Consider the following 24,969-nt stretch of genomic DNA (forward strand, 5'->3'; position numbering starts at 1 on the left):
GCACGGGGGAGGAGCCTCCGGCTGCAGCCGCCGCGCGCGCAGGTGAAGCGCCGGGCGGGGCGGAGGAGCACGGTCCGGGAGGGCAGCCTTGCGGACGGTCGGCGCCCGCGCGCACTGAGGGCAGGGCAGGGCGCGGCGCGCGCGGGCGAGCTGGGCGGGCGGGGGAGGGGAAGGCGCCGTCCGAGGTGTCAGTCTGCGGCGCATGCGTGCGGGGCGGTCCGGGCCAGGCCTATATATTGAGTTGGCGCCGGCGCCAGCTGAGCCGAGCTGTAGAGGGTCTGGCGGTGAGGAGGTGTTCGGGACAGGGGTATGCGGGAGGGAAAAGGAACCTTGTCTGGCCGGAGCCATGGGAGAGGAAAAACGGGGGAGAGGGCGGAACAAGAACCAGGAGGCTGGGATTAAGGGGTTCCCTGAGCTCGGTCCCTGTCAGGATCCTTGTCAGGAGGCCAGGGGATGGAGGGTCTTCCCCAAATGAGAGGCCACGGGAAAGCTTTTCTGGGAGCTTCTCTGTTCACCCTCATTTGGGGAAGGTCTCCGGCGCGAGAGGATGGGGCTGTGGGTACCCTTACGGAGGACAAATGCTTGAGCAGTTTCCTCTAATTCCCCATTTTTTATTCTGGAATTGGGGTCCCGTCAACCCTGCAAGCGGCGCTGCCCGCCGGGTGGGGCTGGGAAGGAGGGAAAGGAGCCCGGAGGACGTGACACCAGCCTTGGTTCCCTCCACCCCCTACTTCCCTGCCACTGCCGCTCTCCAAATTGGCGCGGAACCGGCTTCTTTACAGCCCGCTCTTGGAGGCTCGACCAGGCGCCTGGCGGGCCGCGTCCAGGACGTGCCTTTCCCCCCGCCTGGTTGTACTGGGAAGTGCATGGATGGCCCCGAAGGTCATCTAAGGGGTGCTAGGGTACTTAGCAAATTCCCGAACGCACTCACTTTCCGAGTGTACATTCAGTTGAGGAAATGAAGACGTGTATGTAAAATTACGGAGATAATGTATTTCACAAGGCAGGCTGGTGCTTTTCTAAAGGCTCAGGCCACCTTCTGGTAACATTGACTGTTGACTTCTGAATCAATTTTAGTTGGAATTTGAATATGGATGACTATGTTCCTGACTTTGGTTTTTCTTCTCCCCCATTTAGAGGTTTCATAGGCCTCAAAGAAGAGAATGTCGAGACGCAGGTACACTGTTAAGTCTTGCCGACATGTTTCAAAATTAGCTGCTGCCTTTGAAGTACATGACTTACTAATTAAACTTCCTTTCTAAAATTCTTCACAGTAGCCGTTTACAAGCTAAGCAACAGCATGCCCAACCCAACCAGCCAGACTCTCCGCAAGAAGCACAGATAATTCAGGCCAAGAAGAGAAAAACAGCACAGGTGACTTAAGGAAAATGAGGGAGGGAGGGAGGAAGTTCCTTACTGGGGCTTTAGTTTACAATGCTCTTTTCTGTTTTCCAGGATGTCAAAAAAAGGGACGAGGAGATGACCAAGAAGCATCAGTATGAGATTAGGGTAAGGCAGAACTGGACTGGGTGGGCTGGGCAGAAGAAGGTCGGAATCGTGTTACTGCCATACTGTAGGAAGAGTCTACAGATCTTAGAGGCCAGCAGGAAGAAGGCTCATATATGTCTGAATCCTACAGCTGCAGTGTGGTTGGCCTAGAAGCAGCTGGTTCCTTTTTATAAATCCCTCCCTCTAGAAGCTGGCTGGTGGACCAGGGCCCGCCTATATACTGCTCTTTGTTCACTTTCAGACTGCAGTGAAGGGTCCTAATAGCTACTGATTGGCATAAAAAGGATGTGAGATCACTGACAGCCTGGCACCCAGGCTTTGGTACTCCTCCTTCCTATGTACTCACTCGGAGATGGTAATTCTTTAAAAAAGATCCTCTAAGTGACTCCACTTGAGTGAGTTTTTGCATTCAAGTATTCTCAAGCATTAGAAAAAGGGATTTAAAAAAAAGCATTCTTGCTAAAATTTCTAGATGCAACTACTTTTTTAAGAATTATTTTACATTACAAATGCAATCATTATTTCAGTATTTAATGTCTTGTATAAACAGGATTTGTTATCTACTTTATGAAGACTAACGTGAATTGTATGGCTTTAATTCTTAAATATGAATATCAAACTGGTTACCATTTGAAGATGCAGAACAAAAGCCACAGTTTCTTGATGCACTAATATAATAGGTTTTCCTCTTTCTGTTTACAAATGACAGAATTGTTGGCCACCTGTGCTGTCTGGAGGAATCAGTCCTTGTATTATCATTGAAACACCCCATAAAGAAATAGAAACAAGTGACTTCTCTAGATTTACAAATTACAGATTTAAAAATCTTTTTATTAATCCCTCACCTCTGCCAGATTTAAGGTAAGAAATTTCACTAACTTTATACTAACGGTTAAAATAGTGAATTTAAAATAATGCCTTGTATTTTCTTTTGACTTCATTATAAAATACTTACCTTACTGAGAAGCAAGCCTGTACTGTTCTACATGAGACAGTACTATTTGCGAGTGATAGGGAGCGATACATTTAAGACCCAGACTCTCTTAATTTGCTGGTAAGTGCTTCTAGATATAGCAGAGCTGTACTGCTTTTTAAGTGTAGCTTAAATTTTGCCTAATTAAAATGGGAGCAATTTTAAATGGACAGGAATTTTCAACTGACTTATCAATCTACTTATTTCTTACCAAGCTTAATATCAGTTATGACTAAGAGGTACAGCGTATGGAAATCATTATGTAGTAGTGACATTTGACTTGAATAAGCAAATTAATGGAGTCACATACTTAAGTAAATCATCACTATGCCTGATACTTTGTTCCACCTATCTTAAACCATAATTTTTATAAATTACAAGAAAATGGGATTATATAGCACTCCTGAAATTTACCAGTTAGGTGGAAATCTTCCTGGTTGGCTCCAAAAGCTACTTTCCATTTGTAACTGCAAGTTGGAGGAGGATATTTGAAAGATGGATTTATGCTATTGTAAGCAGAGCTTGTGTAGATCACAAAATATAAACTATGTGCTCTTCTTCCCCCCGCCCCTCATGTAGCTGGGGATGTTCACAGGAAGTTTGGCAAAACATGTTACAAAAGGAAAGCAGATATGTGCATGACAAACATTTTGAAGTTCTGCATTCAGACCTGGAACCACAGATGAGGTCAATACTGTTAGACTGGCTTTTAGAGGTATGTACTAAAAATAGAAATTTCCTTTGTGTGTATGATAGAAAAATATTTATATGGGATGTGTACTTCCAAAGTATTCTGTCCATTACCAGAGTAATGTGGCACCTTTAAGTAGAGTATGACTTGATTTTTTCCCCCCTTGTGCTGGGGATTAAACCCAAAGTGTTATGTGTGCTAGACCAGCACTGAGCTACAAGCCCAGACCAACTACCTTTTTTAAAAGTAAAATCAGGAGTTGCTGAGTATAGTTCAATGGTAGTGTGTCCTCAGTACCAAAGCAAAGAGCAAAATCCTAAGAACACATCTTTGATACAACCCAAACCCAACTGAGAAGTCTCTATGTGTTAGGATACCCAGCGGCCCTGAGCCCTCTAAATCCCATTTAGCTTCCTTCATAATGTATTCCTGTTCCTTTCAGAAACATACTATGCCTCTGGGTGTGGTGGTGTATGCCTGTAATCCACAAAGGCTGAGGCAGGGAGATCAAGCTGAGGTCATATGGACTACTAGTGAAACCTGGCCTCAAAATAGAAAAACATACCATACCATTGATTTAAAGGAGTATCAGTAATCTGTGCATTTTTTCTTATTTGGGTCCATTCCCTTTCTCTGTATTACTGTAAATTCCTCAAATCATTGCTGAGGAAATGATTACTTGATGTTAAACAGATATTCTGCCAAACATGGATATTTGCTTTTGTCTGATGGGAGATGATGAGTTGAGGCAGGAGGATCTGCAAGTTTCAAGCAAGCCAGAGCAGGTTATTGTGAAACTGCCTCAATATAAAATAAGGGGCAGGTGGGCAGGGTAGCTTAGTGGCAAAATGCTTGCCTATATTGGCAGGAGGGTATAGAATCATTCTAAGGGAGGAAAACTGTAGGTGGGCCTTTTGGCAGTAACATATGGTAGATATCATAAATGTTTCCAGGACTATATAAAATAAGGTTGTTATCAGGTCATTGCCCTTAAAGATTATCATGGAAAGGAAACAAAGTTGTTGGGTTTGCCTTTTTTCTTTTAGGGGATTTGAAAATTGAACATAAGGTCTGCTTCTGAACATCTAATGATAATGGCATCAATGTAGTTAGAATTATGTTAACTAAAAGTTTTTACTTTGTATGATGACACAAATATCTTCAGTCTAAGAATGTAAAAAAAGAAAAGTTCATTGTTCACAAACTCCTAAAATGCCTGTAACCTCAGCACTTGGCAGGCAGAGGCAGGTGGATCGATGTAAGTTCGAAGCCAGCCTGGTCTACAAAGTGAGTCCAGGGCAGCCAAGGCTGCATAGAGAAACCCTGTCTTGGAAACAAATCCTAAAATGTCAACACATGGAAAGATGTCTCTTTGAAATACAACATCTATTCCTGGTTTTAAGAGTTTACTTTTTATTATGTGTAAATATAAGTGCAGGTGCCCAGGGAGACCAGAAGGGGGCACCAGATCTCCTAGCACTGAGATTACTAGCCTAGACTCCAGTACTAGGAACCAGTACAAGCTCTTTGCTGCTGAGCCATTCTCTAGGCGTCATATTCCATAAGATAGGAACAGAGTAGTTCTTTAATATACTTAGTGTTTACTTCAGACTCATTATTATTCCTGTTTTCTCATTTCCAAAGAGGAGATAATAGCACTTGTTTCATGGAGTAACTCTGAAAATTAAACTTTGCTGTAAGTGTGACAATAGTGAAACATGTGGGCAATTCCCTCTAAGCCAAAAACATGGGAAGATTTTATCACCAATGCCTCCAGTAAAATATGAAAAAAAAACTGATGGAAAAACTGTAATAAAACTAGGAGATGGAGGATAATAAGCGCATCCTATCAGTACCTGCTAATCCCTCCCTTATGTTAATATTGGCATCCTAAAAAAACAAAATTTAGCTTCAAAATAGTTCATAATCTGGTATAACAAAGATGACTTTCTAATTTGGATAAATTCTGGAGATAATATTTGAATATTTGTTTCTTCAGGTATGTGAAGTATACACACTTCATAGGGAGACATTTTACCTTGCCCAGGACTTTTTTGACAGATTTATGTTGACACAAAAGGATGTAAATAAAAATATGCTTCAACTCATTGGGATTACCTCATTGTTCATTGCTTCCAAACTTGAGGTAAGTTCTTAAATTTCATCCAGATATATTTACTGTAAACATAGTTTTTAGAAGAACCCATTCATCCTAGGATACTATCATTTTCTGAATTGAGGCACACATCTTTAATCCCAACAGTTAGGGAGGCAGAAGCAAGCATATCTTTGTGAGTTTGAGAGTTTGCAGCCTGGACTACACAGTCCAGGACAGACACAGAAACTGTCTCAGAAAAAGGGGGCGGGGCTTGTTTTATTTATTACAGTGTACATTAGTTTCTACTAGTAGAATAGCTTATTTCACCAGATAGAATCTTTAAGTGTTGTTACATAATTATATAGCACCTGCGATCAAAAGAATGGCCTTTAAAACCTAAACATACAAAAGAAATATTAAGTTGGGTAAAAATAATGGTCTGTCCAGCCTAATACTTTCTTGTCTGATGCTGGTATCAAGTTAGAAGAAAACTCATTGCCTCAAACTTTCAAAAATATGTAATTACCATCATTTTAACACACAGTTGGCTATTACCAATGCTCTTCAAAGCTGGTATCATTTTGAGGGGTTATGAATACATTAATATCCTATGTATTTTTTTCCAAGTGTATCTTTAGAGTTTTATAAGTTATCTCCTAGTTCTGAAACATGTGGCCTATCAGTTTTCAGTCGGCCTGTCCTGTTTCAGACACCTATATTGAAATCTTTAGTCAGGTTTCTTGACTTGCCTGCCTATACGGGGGATTGAGTCCAGCGGCTTGTTCTTTGGCAAGCGCTTTGAGACAAGGTCTCAGGATGCTGCGGCCTCTGCTTAGCCTGGCACCTGATACATAAACCATGTTGATGTCAAATTCACAGACCTGTCTGCTTCTACCTCTTGAATGCTGGGATTAAAAATATGTGCTACCATACCTGGCCTTGCTTTGTATTTTAAAATACAGGCGCTACTAAAGCAAGCATTATTAGCCCAGTATTTTTTGATAAATGTACTTTTGTGCTAAGATAATGTGCTTAGTTTCTAGACCTTTGTTTTTGAGATGTTCTGAGTGGCCCAAGCTGTCTTCAAACTCACTCTGCAGCTGGAAAATGACCTTGATTTTCCCGCCTCCATTCCCAAGTGACAGGATTACAGGCCTAAGTGAAGTGCTATAGCTTCCTACACATCAGACAAGCACTCAGCCAAACGAGCTACTTCCCCAGCCCTAGCCCTGCTTGTAGAGTCTTGTTCTTGTATGACCACCAGACTAGACACTATTAAAGAAAGTTATTATTTCTTGCTTAATTGAAAAAAAAAAACAGATTAAGATACTCATTGTTTATTAACTAAAAGACAAGGTCAACTCTAGAAAAACAAACCTTGAAAATCAGTACAGGAGCTAGCCACAGATAACTACATACAAAAAAAAACCTTAGGTATATGATTTTGATTTAATCACGTTGTGAAGCTGTCCTTAAAACTGAAGCCTAACTGTAGTCTATATAGTTTTTTTGTTTTTATTTAAATTGTGATTAATAAAAAAACTCTCTAAATTAAAGGAAATCTACGCTCCCAAACTTCAGGAGTTTGCTTATGTCACTGATGGTGCTTGCAGTGAAGTAGATATCTTAAAGATGGAACTCTCTATATTAAAGGTAATAATGTCTTTTCTTGGTTGCCTCTTTGTGTTATAGTAATTAAGAGTGAACCTCAGATATAACAAAGAGCCAACAGTACATTTGGTTCTTGGGGGACTTACATGGTATAAAACGTATCCTTTGACGTCCACATGTAAGTCATGGCAGGTGCCCCCGCCAAGCTGTGGTTTTAGTCTGAGTACACAATTCTAAAAGGCTAATGCAGCAAAAGGACGGCACTGGTTGATGGTTGGTAAGGAAGTTACTTAACCTCTAGCCTCCACTATGTACATAATGCAGTATATATAACACATACATATATATGCTGTAATTAATGGGCATTTTTAATTTTCATTGACAGGCTTTAAAATGGGAACTTTGTCCGGTAACAGTCATCTCCTGGTTGAATCTTTTTCTCCAAGTTGATGCTGTTAAAGATGTTCCTAAGGTTCTTCTACCTCAGTATTCTCAGGAGACGTTCATCCAGATAGCTCAGGTACTGGCCCTGGTACTCAGCATACACTAGCTGATATTCTTGTTGGTCACAGGTAGACTTGTTTAGTATACATATCATGTCCTGAACTATGTAACAAAATGGCATACTGAGCTAAATCTTAGTTAGTAAGAAACACTTTTGACCCATAAACCTCTGTTCCCAGTATTTACATTGCTTAATAATTCTAGAAAAGAAAAATCTTAAACTTTTATCAGTATTTCCATTTTTTAGGATTTGGGATTAGCATTACTATAAATGGGGAGAAATGCTTTCACCTAGTTGTCTTTAGGCTCCCCAGGCAGGGTCTCTCTATGTAGCCCTGGCTGTCCTAGAACTCATTATGTAGACTAGGCTGGCTCTTAACAATGATCAGCTTGCTGCTGCATCCCAAATGCTGGGATTAAAGTGTTTACCTTTATGCCTGGCCTGCTGTTCTTTAATTCTCCTAGGCCAAACATATTCTAACAAAGTAACTAAAGAGGTTAAGGATCCCATTCTTTGCAATGTAAGTAAGATCTGAAGGCTGCAAATTCTACCATACATAAATATAAAGAAAACGTTCAGTTTTATTCTATGTAGGATGTGAAATTCGCATTTGGTGATAAATATTAAGTCATGTGGATTAGAACTGGTGTTCTAAGTATGCAAATCTACAAAGATGTAGATATTTTTAGTATTCTTTTGTTGAATATCTCTATTCCAAAACTTTGAAAATGCCTCATGGTCACAAAGAACAGGCAACTAAAAATACTCTATAAAATTGAGTATATACAGGGCTGGAGAGATGGCTCAGTGGTTAAGAGCACCAGCTGTTCTTTCAGAGGTTCTGAATGGTAGCTCACAACCATCTATGAGATCTGATGCCCTCTTCTGGCCTGCAGGTATACATTCAGGCAGAGCACTGTATATACATAATAATAAATACATATTTTTTAAGTGAGTATATATGTATGTAAGGTATTAAGTTCTGACATGCAAATACTTCAAAATCCAAAACCATCCAGATTCCAAAACACTGGTCTCATGCGTTATTTAAAGATTGCTCAGTCTGTGGTAGTATTTCATCTGCAACTCCTCCAGTTTGCACCACCCCACCTTGCCTGATGAGAACAAACACTTAAGTTTTATTCACTGAACAGGAGTCACCTTAAACCTCTGAAATCTAGCCTTATGTTTCATCCCAAGGGCTTTCCCAGTCCTTGCATTACCAAGATTATACCACTTAACTATCTAGTTGCTAAGAATGTTGCATTCTAGTCTGTCCAGTTTACTGTGTCCTTTTTTAAAAAGTGTAACTTTCTGGATTTAAAATAAGCTTAAGTAGTGGATTTTTTCAATAAGCTTAAGTAGTGGTGCTCCAAATTCTAAAGGCCATTTATAATGTAATTAGGCTACTCTAGCTTTTCCTTGCTCTCCACTGCCTACCTTGGTTAGGGAAGGAAGGTGTTCCTTTCGTATTTCATACTAAGTGTTATCTACTCACCAATTTAGAAGCCTTCACTAGTTTTTTCCAGTCTAGAAGAAGTGCCCACCGCCCTTCTAATACTATTTTAGAGTTACCTATAAAGTAGGGACATAATTCGTGGTTCTCTTAAGTGACATACACTTTCGTTTTTCCATGTCAGCTTTTAGATCTGTGTATTTTAGCCATCGACTCATTAGAATTCCAATACAGAATTCTGGCTGCTGCTGCCTTATGCCATTTTACCTCCATTGAAGTGGTTAAGAAAGCCTCAGGTAAGACTATTTTGTTGACTTTTTACCTGTTCACAATTTTTAATGGAACTACAGGAACTTTATTACCTTATCAAACACAGTTTCAACAATTTAGTGATTTTTGTTTGTTAGTATCTCCTAACCAATACAGCCAAGTGAAATTTAAGTATCTTTGATTCAAAGCACAATTCTACTTTGTATGAATAGGCACTGGTTAATAAGCTCAGAAGTGGGCCTGCGAAGACAGCTCAGTAGTTAAGAACACATACTGCTCTTGGAGAAAACCCAGGTTTGGTTCGTAGCCCCCATTTCAAGTAGCTTACAGTCACCTGCAACTCTAGATCCAGGGCACTTCACACCCTTTTCTGATCTCTGTGGGCACTTGTGTACATGTACACACATAAAAATAATTGTAAATCATTAAAACAAAACAAAAAAAAAATCCTCAAGAGAGTCAGATGAGTGGCACAGCCCTGTAATCCTAGCACTTCCCCAAGAAAGAAGCCAACCTGGGCTACAGAATAAGTCTTGAGAAAACTATCAATTCTTTTCAGTTTTAAAGTCATGTAAAAAACATAATTTAATAAATATGTCATTATTTCCTTGAGTTTTTAAATGCTCTACGCTAGGCATATTAAGGTAATTTCTGGTGTGTAACTTACTAACTTTTTAAATCTAGGTTTGGAATGGGATGACATCTCAGAATGTGTAGACTGGATGGTGCCCTTTGTCAGTGTAATAAAGAGTGTAAGTCCAGTGAAGCTGAAGACTTTTAAGAAGATTCCTATGGAAGACAGACACAATATCCAGACCCACACAAATTATTTGGCTTTGCTGGTATGTTTTTTTGTTGGTTTGTTTTTGTTTTTGATGGTGAATTTTCCCTTAAGTCCTGAAACTGATGGAGATGATACCGTGCATTACAACTTAAGACAGTTATATAATGTGCTAAGGGGAAGGTGATAGGCATGATTTTTAAAAAAGATGTATTTTATGTATATGAGTACACTGTCTTCATGTACACCAGAAGAAGGCATCAGATCTTATTACAGATGGTTGTGAGCCACCATGTGGTTGCTAGGAATTGAACTCAGGACATCTGGAAGAGCAGCTAAGTGCTATTAACCTCTCTAGCCCTAGGCAAGATGATTTTAAAATAATAAAGGAGATAATGAAATTAAGGCACAGGCTTATAATCTTAGTGCTAGGGAAGCTGAGGCAGGAGTATCAGGCTGGCCTGGGCCACACAGGAAGGAAGACCCTGTCTCAAGAAAAATACTACTGAAGCAGCTGAAAATATAGACGAGCAGTCCAGACAAGAAATTAGGAACATAGGTTTGTTGTTTTGAAACACATTCTTACTGGAATAGCTATGTAGACCAGGTTGGCCTCAATTCTAGAGATCTGCCTGCTTCTGTTTCCCACGAGCTGAGATCAAAGGTGTGCAGCACCACCACCCAGCTAAGACAGAGACTCTTAATTTAGGCTTAAATAGTTTTAAACAAGTAGGCGGAAGTCTGATTTTACCTTACAATATAATTGTTTTGTCCTAACTTAATTATCGAATAATCTCTTCACATGTACAGAATGAAGTAAACTATGTCAACACCTTCAGGAAAGGCGGGCAGTTGTCACCAGTGTGTAATGGAGGCATCATAACACCACCAAAGAGTACTGAAAAGCCACCAGTAAAGTACTGAAGCTAACAACAAATTGGAATTGAGCAAATACTGGGTAGAATTTCATTCAAATGAGTTAAGTTTTACAGGAAAGTAGTGCTATGGTCCTTGCCTACTAAGGAGTGACACTGCCATTCTTTTACTTGACTTTGGCACTAAATGCCCGGGGAGCCCCGGGTTCAATTGCCAGCACTACAAAAGAACAAAACAAACTTCAAAAAAATTGGCACTAAAGAAATTTCCTATAGTGGCTATTTGAAAGAAGACTTGTTTACAAAGGTGCTATCACTCCCAAGGATAGTGGGATGGAAGCCAGCAATGATTAATGCTATAGTAATTGTTTCTGTGTGTTACTGTGTTTTTCTTTATGAACCAGGAACTTTATCATTGGAATATGGACTAGACTAGTGCTACCTTAAAGGATACATTAGCTGACACAACTTTGAATCTAGATCTTAGATTCTTAAATTCCTATACTTGTGAATGGTGCAATTTGTTTTTTGAAAATAGAATTTAAGCTTATTTACAAAGACTGTTTTGTAATAAAGTGACTAAGCTGTTTGTAACAAACAATGATAAACTTGAAATTTTACAAATGGTGAAGTTCAATGTATCTTTAAGTCCTTTGTTTACCTTGCCATATTTCTTAATCAGTAAGGCCCTGAACCAAATGCTTAAACTGCTCTAAACAATGGGAGAACCAAAGAAATTATAAACAAGATAAATGCTTTGGCTTCTACTCTAGGGTTTTCCTTAATAGAAAGTTTGCTTTGTAATCTTTTTGTGTATCACAATTTGGGTAAACTATATAAGAAAGTCACTTTATTACACTGAGTACTTTTTAAAATGTAGTGACTGAGGTTTTATGTTTGCAAAACTGGCAGTCTGTTTTTAAGCCCCGTATTATGAGATGAGGACCATGTTAACATGGTAAAACTTAAATGTGTGACCTAAACTTCTATTTTCTTATGGCAAAAAAATATTAAATGTATACTGACTCCTAGGAATCTATTTATTTAAACTTGTTGTATATAGAATAGGTACTTATACATTAAATATTTCAAGCTAGCCTTTGAAAAGGAAATTTGGGCCTAAAGAAGAAAAATGTATCAGATTACCAAACAAATGAACCTTTCTCTCTTTGAAGAAATTGTAAACTATTGTTAAGGTATGAAGTTTTTTCTAACCCTGAGTTTAATTGTTTTTGTTTTTGTATTTTGGTCTGAAAAGAAAACACCACTAAATTGTACATATATGTATTATATATATTGTTTACTTTTAGTCCATTGTTTAAAAAATAAAAGCTTAAAAAATTAACTAACTGCTTAAAAGTAAAGTTTTGCCATTGCTTGTAGAAACTTCTTTTTCCTTCTCTGTGCTGCCAGCTGTAGTACTTCTTCAGGGTTGCTTGCATTCAATTCTGTTTGACCAATGGCTTTGATCTTAAAACAGAAAGGTATTGTTATAAGTTTGGTTGAAAAACATTTGTCTTCCTACTAGTATACATAAGTCAAAGTTAAACGGGCCGGGTATGGTGGTACATGCCTTTAATTCTAGCACTTGGGAGGCAGAGGCAGGTGGATCTCTGAGTTGGAGGCCAGCTTGGTCTTACAGAGTGAGAGTGAGTCCAGGACAGCCAAGGCTACAGAGAACCCTGTCTCAAAAACAAACCAAAAGAATAAATAAATTGAATTATTAAATTTAAGTGCTACAGAGAAAATTAACATTGATTTATAATTTATAGTTTTATCTGCTTATATGATTGTGTTCAAAATATCTGTCTTTAGTAACTTGACATCTTTTATTCTTTTATAGTTAAACTAAGACTCCAACAGAATAGTTTGAAAAACATCAAAATCATGTTTCATAAATGTGCAAAATAGCTAAGTGCTCAGCAGTACAAAGTGTACTATGGCTCAACTTTTCATAATTAAAAAGAAGCACCATGACCTACTAAATATTCATAGTGGCTTTCTGCTGTGGAGTGTTTAATGGAAACTAAATATGGGACCTAAGAGTCTAGTTTTGGTTTTTCGAGACAGGGTTTCTCTGTGTAGCCTTGGCTGTCCTGGACTCGCTTTGTAGACCAAGCTGGCCTTGAACTCACAGTGATCCACCTGCCTCTGCCTCCCAAGTGCTGGGATTAAAGGCCTGCACCACCACCGCCCGGCTAAGAATCTAGTTTTAAATTTAAGTTTCTGGCCTCAGTCAAAACCTTGTAGCTCACAGAGATCATCTGCCTCTCCCTCTTGAATGCTACGATTAAAGGTGTACACCATCACACCTGTCCCTCCCCGCCATATTATTTAGTGCAGAATTTCAAGACTGTATCTTGAAAGTTGTGATTAGAATAGGACTTGCTGGATCAAGGAATGCATGTGAGCAAAGTAGGGTGATACAATCTTTAAACATGGTATCTCAGATCACTAGTTCAAAGTCCAAAGTGTAAGAATTGGGAGAGAAGGCCAGGGATTTGAGAGAAATCATATGCCTCACGTGAAAGGGTTATAAGGAACAATGGGGCTGAGGGAGCAGCCCATCAGTCTGTCCCTAGCTCTGAAACTAAAACAACCAAGGGTGAGCAAATGAAAGCCCAAAGAGTGACTCTGGAAAATGAATCTAAGGATAAGCAGGAGCTAACTACAAGCACAGAAGTACAGCTGGGGAGGGGCGGGGGGGGGGGGGGAATGAATAGAAAGGTCATTGATCCAATGAAGAAGCCACAGGTAAATAGTAAACAGAAGGGTTGAAAAGCACTCACTGGGTTTTGCATTTGTTAACTTTTGAAAGGGTAGTCACAGCAAAAATTAACTGTATGGAGTGGGAAGTTTTAAAAGCCTAGAGGGACCAGACGTGGCCAGAGGTAAAGCACAGTCAAGAGGGCTGATGTCAAAGGTGAACTCTGTTATAGGCTACAGAAGTTAACTAAAATGCCAGAGGGGACAGAATCAAAAACATCAAAACTTGCCTTCATCAAGAGCAGTATACCTTCTTACTGTCTCAAGAGTTGGGTTTATATATATAATTTTTAAAAAGATTTATTTATTGTATATGAGTGCTTTATCTGCAGAAGAGATCACATTACATTATAGATGGATGTGAGCCACCATATGGTTGCTAGGAATTGAACTCAGTGCTCCTAACCTCTTGAGCCATCTCTCCAGCCCTCAAGAGTGAGTTTAATGATAGGATACAGTGACCTTCAAGGTGAAGAGTAACTAGAAACCAGGATGTCACCTGGTTTACAGCTATTAAGTCTACAATTATTAAGGCTAATCCCCATACAGCCAGGGGGTTGGTCTATTTTCTAATCTATTCCGAGCAAACAAGAGCCAAGGAAATTATTAAAAATGCAAAATGTACAAAATAGGAACTTAACATGAAAAGTCTAAAATAGCAGACAAAAAGAATATTTAGGCTAGTAAGAAACAATGAAAAGGCCTGAGGAAATTGGTTAACAATGGACTTTGGTTTGTTAGTGGCAAGTCTATGCTTAGGGCTTTTTTTTCCGAGAGGTACAGAAAGTGAAGACACAAAATCCAAATCTTAATTTCCAGCAGTCAACCAGTTTGGTTACCACACTTGGCTCACTATCAGACAACCTAGAAAACTTAAAAAGTAATGAAAAAGTTTTGTCTGACTATCAGTGCTGCTGAGCACAAACTGTCCTTGTGCTTCTAGGTGAGGGAGCGGAAGGGGGTTGGAAGGAGCTGGCTGATGAGGGGCTCTCAAACTCCATTTTCAGAAGCAAGGAAATCTGAAAAGGCTATGGGCATAATAGGTTAGAGTAGTAATAAGACCACATAAACCCCTGAGAAGAACAGTGTACAGGGAGTAAGTAGAACTGGCTGAGGGGGGCCTCTACATTGTGGGGATAAAGGATAAACACCTACTTCTCAGTGCAGAACCAGGACGCGAAATGAGACAATAAGGATATGTAGGTAGAGCCTTTGAAGGAGGTGTATTAAAAATAATTTGGGGGGGGGGGCAGAGGAGAGATGTGGTGGTACACACCTTTATTCCTAGCATTTAAGCGGCAGAGGCAGAAGATTCTGTTTGAGGTCAGCTTGGTCTCTATAGTGAGTTCAAGGCCAGCTAGGGCTCAAAAGATCAAATACATCTAGTGGTTAAGATAGTCCAGGGTACTCTATAAACACCACTTTACTAAACCAGCATATTTCCTAACTACATTCTAAATATTTGTCCTTATACCCAATCAAACCTGAACTGAGTTCAGTCAGGTATTCTGTACCAGCATAAAGGCTAGCCACAACAGCACACACATCTATCTGCAATTCTAGCCTGTCCCTATGGAGAGACGGGAGGTGAAGACAGAATTCCCAGAAGCCCGCCGACCCCACTAGTCTGATGCACCTAGCAATGAACGAAAGACCCTGTCTCAGGGTAGAATGCAAGCATCAACACTCAAGGTTGTCCTCCTGACTGCCTTGACATGTGCACCATGGTACATGCATGCCCACATTTAAACACTACAAACACAATATACACATACCATTTAAAGAAGGAAAAAAATGGGAGAACGTATGGCATTCCAAGGTGGCTAACTTCATGTGAAATCCCCCCGCGTCTTTTAAAGGGTATTTAATAATAGTCATACTTTCTTCCAAGTATGTCTTAAAAGCACTAAAAGCACACGCTTTTTGTTTGATATTTTGTTTTTGTTTTTTGAGACAGGGTTTCTCTGTGTAGCCTTGGCTGTCCTGGACTCACTTTGTAGACCAGGCTGGCCTCGAACTCACAGCGATACGCCTGCCTCTGCCTCCGAGTGCTGGGATTAAAGGCGTGAACCACCACACCCTGCAAAACAGATGCTTTTATGAATGAGTGAAAGCAAAAAATATCTGCAGTAAAAGTAATTTTCCATATGCTGGGCAAGTAATAATGAGGAATGCTTTTATTGAAGTGAGCAAAAGAGAAAATCAAATCAGTAAGCCGCTGTAAGGCTCCTGTGAGATGAAAGAACATTTGAACATTTAGAACACAGATATAAAATGTTCTAATATTTTAAACTCAACATTACAAGTGAATCCTATAACTAAATTTCGTCAGTAAATGGCCAAACAAGATCTTTGCTCGCCCGGTGTGGTGGCATACATCTTTAATCCCAGCACTTTGGGAGGCAGAGGAAGGCGAATCACTGCATTTGAGGCCAAGCTGGTCTACAATGTAAGTCTAGGACAGCCAGGGCTACACAGAAACCCTATATCAAAAACAAACAAGCCAACAAAAAAGATCTTTACTTGATGGTACAAATCTAAATTGTGTAATCTGCAAACAACATTGAAGAAAGGAATAAGGCAACTTACTGCAATTTGTCTTTTGTCAGTCTCTCCTCTTTTATGATGAAGATCTAAATGTATCAGTTAAGAATAAGAAAATTGATTGTTATGTCATGATAGGAGCTCAACTGTTTGACAATGGTAAAGTAGTTTCAGCAAGAAAAAGTGCTTGCTGCCAAGTCTGATGACGTGCGTTCAAGACGTATATGGCAGAAGAAAATTAACTTCAATGTTGTTCTTCATATATGATTCACACACAAACACTGTGGATTCCGTACACACACAAAATCATATATAATGATTTTTTTTTAAATTCTGTACTGTTTCTATTTTAGCTGAGAAAATGTTCTATGAAAAACTTCTTTAAAAAGACATGAACTGCAGAGGAAGGACAGCAGGTTACCAAGAAGAGACTTGATACCCTATGAGCATATACAGGGGGAGGAAATCCCCCTCAGTCACAGTCATAGGGGAGGAGAGTAAGGGGAAAATGGGAGGGAGGGAAGAATGGGAGGATACAAGGGATGGGATAACCATTGAGATGTAACAAAAATAAATTAATAAAAAATTAAAAAAAAAAAAAAAGACATGAACTGCTGTGATATCACATGCTCTGATGGAAGGATACAAGTCAGGTACTCCAAGATCGTGACGTCCCAAATGTAATCATAGTAGGAGTCCATAGCATCATGGCTGCAAAACAGAATCTTATCACTTCTTATGCAAAAAAGCTTCAGCCTTATGTTTTTAAAGGGAAAAAAAAGGTACCTGTTTTGTTCCTGCAATGACTTGAAGGCTGTTTTGTAGTCAATTTCTCGGAGGAACTGACATAAAATTGCCACCTACATAAACAAATATTTTAAAAGTTAACCATGACCCTTCCTGGCTTATGAGGGTAATCTTTATTTTTTCCTATTTATTTATCTTATTCTATGTCTACAGGTGTTCTGTCTACATGTACATCTGAGCACTTGTGCTGCGACCGGCAGAGGCCAGAAGAGGATGTGCGATCCCCCAGACTGGAGTTCCAGGTGGTTGTGAGCTGACACATGGGTACTGAGTAAAACTCTCCAGCCACTCAAGTATATTTTTAGGAAGACTTAGTCTGCTCTTATTCCAGAATACCATTTAATTTTCATTTCAAAACCCTTTACCTAACATTTTTGTGTCTTATTTAGCCATAAACTAATTCATCAGTGACCTAAATCACAATGTTTAGGTCTTTCTTCATTTGAATGAGAAGCTGAAGGTGAAAACTGCCAAGCAAATGTCCTAGCATTCAAGGACATATATACATGGAATTGTACCTTTAAAAGCTAGCAGATAAGCCATGACTTTAATATCAGCACTTGGGAGGCAGAGGTAGGAGGATCTCTGAGTTTGAGGCCAGCCTGGTCTACAAAGCAAGTCCAGGAGAGTCAAGGCTACACAGAGAGAAAGTTTGTCTTGAAAAAATCCAAACAGGGGCTGGAGAGATGGCTCAGTGGTTAAGAGCAAGAGGTCGTGAGTTCAATTCCCAGCAACTACAAGGTGGCTCACAACCATCTTTAATGAAATCTCATGCCCCATTCTGGCATGTAGGTGTACATGCAGGCAGAACATTGTATACATAATAAGTCTTTTAAAAAATCCAAGACAAAAACAAGGCTGACAGATAAGGTCATTTTTAAAAATATTAAGTCACCAGTCTATAAACAAAGCATGCAGTTCAATCAGGCAGGCACCTTGGAGGGAAATGGGAATATGGGTCAGAGTTCTAACACTTGCTAATATATGTGAAATTTGGGGTTAATTGCTAGTATTATACAAAGCAAAGATTAAAAATTAAAAGTTAGAAGAAAAAAAAAGCGTCAGGCGTGTCATACATGCCTTTAGTCTCAGCACTCTAGGAGGCAGAGGCAGGTGGGTCTCTGTGAGTTCAAGGCCAGCCTGGTCTACAAAGTGAGTTCCAAGACAAACAATGAATGAATGAATGAATGAATATTTGAAAGCTGGGTGTGAGAAACCCTGTCTCAAAGAACCATAAATAAATAGGCACCTAGGTGGATGTGTGGATAACTAAGTGCCTAAAGCCAGGCATGGTGCTATATATCTAGTCCTAGGCTCAGGAGGCAGGAGTAGGTAGATCTCTTATGAGTCTGAGACCAGCCTAGTCTGCACAGGGAGTTCCAAGACAGCTGAGACTACACACACTCTGTTTCAAAAGAACAAAAAAAATAATTAAAACAAAATTTTTTTAAGTAGAGAATATTTGTATTACTTTATGTGCCACAGAAATTATCTAAAACAAAACGCAGAGCACCCTGCCAGAGTTATTGAGAAACTGTCTCAAAAATTCCAGGCCGGGCGTGGTGGCGCATGCCTTTAGTCCCAGCACTCGGGAGGCAGAGGCAGGTGGATCGCTGTGAGTTCGAGGCCAGCCTGGTCTACAAAGCGAGTCCAGGACAGCCAAGGCTACATAGAGAAACCCTGTCTCGAAAAGCCAAAAAAAAAAAAAAAAAAAAAAAAAAAAAAATTCCAAAAAAAAAAAAGGCTAGTGGTGGTGTTGGCTGCAGTGCTGCCTTTAATCCCAGCACTTGGAAGGCAGAGACAAGGGAGATCTATTAAGTTCAAAGCCAGCCTGGTCTATACAGTAAGTTCCAGGACAGTCAGGGCTACACAGAGAAACCCTGTCTGGGGACGAGGGGACCAAAAACATAAAGAAAACAAAAGAAATCACATATATCTTAGCATCCTTATAAAATTTGTATAAGCATCACCGTAAGTTCTAAAGCACTTCACTACCCTTCCTGAGAACCCCAGTGCCCAGCAGCAGCTGCCCTCCGTTCTCCTCCACGGAGCCTCTGGGAAGAAGCAGACCATATTTGCTGCTTGTTCTGAGCTTTCTTACAATGTATAACTATGTATAACCCTGTCTTTCACTTAGCAGATTTTCAGTTCACCCAAGGTGTAGTACACATATGTAATTCATTCCTTTATTAGCTGCAAGATTTTGGGGTATAGATACATAACATTTTACTTAACCATTACTTACCAGACACTAGGAATTTCCCTCTATGTTTCGCTGTTATGAACATACAAGTACAACCTTTTCTAATTCTCTTGAGTATTTAAGCAGAAGTGGAACTTCCAAAGCTGCACCTTTTCATCCTCCTGCAGCATCAGGGTTCCAACTCTTCTATAGCCTTGGCTGATTTGTACTTCCCCAATGACTAGTATACAGATGTCATCATAAGTATAAGAAAGCATACATAAAGTGTTTCTTTTCCAGTTAAGTTCAATGGTCAATGTTTACTAATTCCTACCTGCATATAGTTCAGTTCTATAAATTACTAAGAAATTTAAACATTCTGAGCTATTAACAGCTATTCTGATACAAAATAAAACCTATTTCCCAGTATGAATTAACAAATAAAATCTAACACATAAAAATAAGCCAATACTACAGTATCACAAACTAACCTGTGTGTGACAATTCAGCAAAGAACAGCACTTTATCATTCTTTTTATCACCTAGAAAAGACAATAATTGTTTTAAAAAACTAGCTACCATTGACTGTAATAAATGTACCACTCTGATACAGGAAGTCAACAGAATAAAAAGCAGGAAGGATAAGGGTGGACAGCAACTATGAGAGAATTCAGGGCTTCCACATCAATTTTGTTTAAAGATTTATTTTGTATACAGTGTTCTGCCCGCATGTGTGCATGCACGCCAGAAGAGGGCACCAGATCTCATTATTGATGGTTGTAAGCAGTCATGTGGTTGCTAGGAACTGGAACTCGAACTTTTTGGAAGAACAGCCAGTGCTCTTAACCTCTAAGCCATCTCTCCAGCCCACTTCTGAATCAATTTTGCTAATTTAGAAGTGCTATAAAGAGATAAACTACTAAACAATCTTTAATTCTTACTTAAAAACTTGTTAAGTTTTAAAAATTTTTTAAATTTTCACTTGTTACATTATACTAATGGTCTAAATCAGAGTTAACAGTAATGTACATTAAAAGAGCCAAGCATAATTCAGTATGAGGTAAAGATGGAGAAAAAGCATGTAGGAAGCTAGCAAGAATGATTATATCCAGAGATTTAATGACCAGCATAAGGAAGAGCAAAAGTTGTCCTGGAGGGTGGATAGCTCAGCAGTGCGGGTCTTGAGAAGCACATACAAAGTTCTGAGTGAGGCTCCAACATCCCAAAATCATAATGGTACTACAATGTGCACTAAGAAACTAAGTAAAGGTCAGGCAGTGCAGAACAGCCAGGACTACACAGAGAACCCCTGTCTTGAATTACCCCCCCCCCACACACACACAAAAGAAAAAGAAAGAAGACACGAACGTAGGAAGACAAACAGATCTCTAAATTCAAGGTCAATCTGGTCTACCTAGCAAAGTCTAGGACAACCAGGAATATGTAGACAGACCTTATCTTAAAAACAAACGAAGAGTGGACTTTAGGGAGGTTTTTGTTTGTTCTTTTAAAAATAGCTTTAGGTTTTTTGTCTTTGTTTTTTCGAGACAGGGTTTCTCTGTGTAGCCTTGACTGTCCTGGACTTGCTTTGTAGACCAGGCTGGCCTTGAACTCACAGCGATCTGCCTGCCTCTGCCTCCCGAGCGCTGGGATTAAGGGCGTGTGCCACTATCGCCTAGCTAGGGTTTTTGGTTTTGTTGGGTTTTTTCTTTTTTTCTTTCTTTTTTCTTTTTTTGGTTTTTCCAGACAGGGTTTCTCTGTGTAGCCTTGGCTGTCCTAGACTCATTTTATAAACCAGGCTGTCCTCAAATTTACATTGATCCGCCTGCCTCTGCCTCCTGAGTGCTGGGATTAAAGGTGTGCCCACCACGCCTGGCTAGGCTTCATGTTTTCTTCATTTATTTATTTTATTTTTTGAAGATTTTGTTTATTTTGTGTATGAGTGCTCTGTCTACATGTACAGCTGCACACCAGAAGAGGGAACCAGATCTCACTGTAGATAGTTATGGGCTGCCCTGTGGTTGCTGGGAATTGAACTCAGGACCTCCGGAAGAGCAGATAGTGCTCTTAACCTCTGAGCCATCTCTCCAGCTCCCCTTCAGGTACTCTTATCACAAAAAGGATAACTATAGAAGGCAATGGACACTTACTGCAGTATCACTTTTTAGGTTTATCAAAACATGTTTTCTGCCTTAAGTATACACATAAGGAGGGCTAGACAACAGAATCTGTAAGATGTGAGAGCTAAGTGGATAGTCTAACAGGATTAATTGAGGAAAAGAACCAACCATGGTGCTCTTATTGGGTTAGTGAACTCAAATGCTAAAGGCATTTGGTATTTTGGACAGCTTTGTGGAAGGGGAGGTCGGTTTGTTAGCAGAGTACACGGCAAAGTAAGACACTGAAATCAGTTCTGAACAGACTGAGTCTGAGGAGTTCTGGGGGGAGGGTGGGGGTACCAAAGCAGCAACAACATTGTAGATACTGGCACTGAAAAGCAGACACAAGCTAGGCCTGGTGGCATGTGCCAGCAATCCAACCACTGGGGAGACTGAAGCAGGCAGATCACTAGAGTTCAAGGCTAACCTGGGCTACACATCAAGACTGTCTCCAAAAGGCCAAAAACAAATGGAGAGCATTCTGGTCTAAAGCCACTATCATCATAGTCACAGATTTAGGTAAGTTCTGCCCTAAGGTGGCTCAGGAAGGAAAACACGTAGGTAGGAACAGGGAAGCAAGCTCACGAGACAACTTACTTGGTCTGTATATACATCAGGGGGCACAGCCTTATTAAAGAAGTCAGAGCACACAGCTCCTGCCTGGAGGTAATAGTGAAGAGCTGCCGAATGCTGGTTTGTTGCTGAAGTAGAAAACGGGGGTAAAGAGTTACTTGCCACTAAAATACAAGAGTTGAAACAGATTCGAACAATAAGTTAAAGATAAAACCATGTGGCACAGCAGGTAAAGGTGCTGCCACCAAGCCTGACCACCTGAGCTCTATCCTTAGGATCCCCAGGGTAAAAGAGAAATGACCCCCACACACTGTCTTTCTTTTGAATGCCACAATCACAACACATGCATGTGTTCGTTGCCCCCTACACACACACACACACACACACACACACACACTCACAAATGTAATTTTTAAAAAGGGTAAAACTCAGTATTTGGCTGAGCAATGATAAAACTTTACCTCCTAAGACTGATTAGCCAAAATCTAGCCCAGATTTCTCATTAAATTTATGCTACAAGATTTATTATATGCAGATTTTTATTCTCCATATATCCAGACTAGAAAAATACTTTTCAGAAGGCAGAGGCAGGCGGATCACTGTGAGTTCGAGGCCAGCCCGGTTTACAAAGTGAGTCCAGGACAGCCAAGGCTAACATAAAGAGACCCAGTCTCAAAACACAAAAAACAAAAAGAAAGAAAGAAAAGAAAACAAGGAAAAATATCCTAATTTTTAAAGGTATCATAGTGCAATTAAACATTCAGATTTGGCAATGTATTCTTTTGGAAGCTAGAGTGAAAATGTGTTTAAAAACCAGCAATTAGCAGGGTGGTGGTGGTGGTGGTGGTGGTGGTGGTGGTGGTGGTGGTGGTGCAAGCCTTTAATTCTAGCACTCAGGAGACGGAATGCTCTTTGCATTCAAAGCCAACCTGGTCTACAAAGTTCCAGGACAGCCAAAAGCACACAGAGGAAACCCCCGTTGATAAGCCCCACCCTACCTCACCCCACTCCAAAAAAGAACAGCAATTAGTTGGCTATGGTGGTGCACACCTATAACCTATAATCCCAGCATTTGAGAAGCAGAGCCATCATGATAGGCCTTCAGGCCATCCTCAGCTAAATTATGAATCCGAGGCCAGAATGAGCTGCAAAGACCCTATCTCAACCCTTGCACCCCAAAAAATTTAGATACATGAAAGTTCTTGAGCCTTTAAATTTTGAAATTCTTATTTTAAAAACATTGATCCCCAAAATGATAACAGTCAGAAATTTTATCTGTATAGTAGTATGAATTTTGAAAACTCCATATGACTTGGAAAATCTTGTGACATAGAATTGTTTATGGGGTGGTAGAAATTAATTTCCAAGAATACAGATTTTAGAATTATATATGTATCTGTGTGTGTGTGTGTGTGTGTGTGTGTGTGCCCGCGCCATGTGTGAATGTACATATATGCATGCTCTCCTGAGTCATGAGACAGGACCTTACCACATAGCCTTGGCTGCCCTGAATATTAATTACTATGTATCTTGAACTTGTAGCAATCTCCCTAAGTCAGCCTCCCAAGCGCTTGAGAGTATAAGGAAAAGAAACCACAATTAATTAAATTCTCATACTTAACCCCAGGGCAAAACAAAATAAAACAGAAACCCACAAATACCCACTATTTAAAAGCAGGCAGTGCTAGAGGGACGGCTTAGCAGTTAAGACATCTGCTCTCTTCCAGAGAACCCATGGCAGAGGGCTCACACTGTCCCTAACTCCAGCTCCAGGGGAGCTGATGCTCTCTCCTAGGCACCACATGCGCATGCACATAAACACACACACACAAATAAAAGGTAAAATAAAATGTTTTAAAGATATTTTTATCTCTATTTAATTTTTTAATTAATTTATTTTAGTTTTAGTTTGCTTTAGGGGGAGGTTGCAAGAGTGGAGGGCAAATATGGACGGACAGGGAGATGAAAGGGACAGGGGTGCATGATATGAAATTCACAAAGAATCAATAAAAAGTTTTTAAAAAGATATCATAACATTAAAAACATCTAAACCTGATGGGCATGGTGGCATAAGCCTGTAATCCCAGCACTCAGGAGACAGAGGCAGGCGAATTTCTGTGCGACTGAAGACAGCCTGGTCTACAGATCGAGTCCATGGCAACCAGGGCTACATAGAGAAGCCTTGTCTCAAACAAAACATCTAAACCAAAATAGCATAAATGAAACAATTCAATTTATTCTCTTGATTTATGAAGGAAGATGGTCAACTCTCAACATTTAATAAAGTAAAATGTGGCCAGGCGTGGTAGGGCCGACCTGTAATCCCAGCACTTGGGAGGCAGAGGTAGGTGGATCACTATGAGTTCAAGGCCAGCCTAGTTTACAAAGGGAGTCCAGGACAGCCAAGATAAAACATAGAAACCCTGTCTTGAAAAGCTAAAAAAAAATAAAGTAAAATGCAGCTTCATAATAAAATGTGTAATAATATCCTTACTTTGACTTCTGAAAGTACTACACAAATAAAACATAAAGCAATGGATATCTCACTTACCAAAATAAATATCCGCTTGAATAATTAACCAAGCATGATTGTTTGGATTTATACTGAGTGTATATCGGACTAGCTCTTTCACAGTGATTGCTACAGCTTCAAAATCCACAGACTGGAGGCTGAAGGAAAACATTATGCATTAATCTCTATTTTCAAAGTCTGTTTCAAATATCATAAATATATTTATTAAAAAACAAAAGATACAACCAAAGTCTTAACAGCCACAGTATGATAGGACCTTAACCTCTGCTCTTACTTAGAGCAACAACAAAATTCTGTTTTCTAGAAGTCAGAAAAAAACCCAAGGGCTCGAATACTAATAATACTCCTATGTGACCATAAATCTACTCAGGACTTCTCACAGGCCATATTGAGGTTATAGGTTAGAGGTGGCAACCATGCCAGTTTGGTGCTTAACACAGCAATACCGGTTGGGGAAAGGGCCAAACGCTGTCTGGGGTCAACGTGGAAGCCTGCAGTTGCTGAACCAGAAAGGCCAGGTCAGCACCTAAGGAAACAGCTGATGGCCCCTCTTTCCTAGAAACTAAAAGTTTAGTGAAAGGAACCCAAGCACACATTCACATCATGGCCATTTACAAGGGAACATGACAAAGCCAC

General features: G+C 39.9%; 2 protein-coding genes across 6 annotated transcripts in view; one reads left to right on the plus strand and one right to left on the minus strand.

Annotated features, from left to right (window-relative positions):
* Positions 1–166: 166 nt before the first annotated feature.
* On the plus strand, positions 167–12,118 carry CCNE2 (cyclin E2). Of its 5 annotated transcripts, none has more exons than XM_084798957.1 (12): positions 167–284; positions 1,138–1,177; positions 1,275–1,374; positions 1,456–1,509; positions 2,219–2,370; positions 3,062–3,197; positions 5,173–5,319; positions 6,829–6,924; positions 7,268–7,402; positions 9,028–9,139; positions 9,798–9,955; positions 10,705–12,118. In XM_084798957.1, exons 2-12 carry the CDS (start codon positions 1,164–1,166, stop codon positions 10,816–10,818), a joined length of 1,218 nt encoding a protein of 405 aa, XP_084655083.1. In that variant the 5' UTR covers positions 167–284; positions 1,138–1,163; the 3' UTR covers positions 10,819–12,118. The 5 variants fall into 5 exon arrangements, with proteins under 5 accessions (XP_084655083.1, XP_084655086.1, XP_084655087.1 ...); XM_084798960.1 differs by having other exon boundaries at positions 1,278–1,374; XM_084798958.1 differs by having other exon boundaries at positions 256–307.
* The window catches only part of INTS8 (integrator complex subunit 8), a 58,577-nt gene continuing 45,660 nt past the window's right edge, over positions 12,053–24,969 (minus strand). The window contains exons 21-27 of the mRNA XM_084798884.1: positions 24,352–24,470; positions 21,825–21,928; positions 19,560–19,610; positions 16,866–16,939; positions 16,726–16,790; positions 16,125–16,168; positions 12,053–12,239 (exon numbers count right to left, since the gene is read on the minus strand). Coding sequence (XP_084655010.1) covers positions 12,123–12,239; positions 16,125–16,168; positions 16,726–16,790; positions 16,866–16,939; positions 19,560–19,610; positions 21,825–21,928; positions 24,352–24,470 — 574 coding nt within the window. The 3' untranslated portion in view covers positions 12,053–12,122. The remainder of the gene's footprint in view (positions 12,240–16,124; positions 16,169–16,725; positions 16,791–16,865; positions 16,940–19,559; positions 19,611–21,824; positions 21,929–24,351; positions 24,471–24,969) is intronic.

The sequence above is a fragment of the Acomys minous genome, assembly GCF_964271855.1.
Source record: "Acomys minous genome assembly, chromosome: 1".
Taxonomy (NCBI): domain Eukaryota; kingdom Metazoa; phylum Chordata; class Mammalia; order Rodentia; family Muridae; genus Acomys; species Acomys minous.

What these genes read in the sequence shown, in the direction of transcription:
- CCNE2 (XM_084798957.1), top strand. An exon ending in AGAAGAGAAAAACAGCACAG is followed by an intron (nt 1,375 to 1,455) that starts GTGACTTAAGGA and finishes TCTGTTTTCCAG; the next exon opens with GATGTCAAAAAAAGGGACGA. An exon ending in AGTGGTTAAGAAAGCCTCAG is followed by an intron (nt 9,140 to 9,797) that starts GTAAGACTATTT and finishes TTTTAAATCTAG; the next exon opens with GTTTGGAATGGGATGACATC.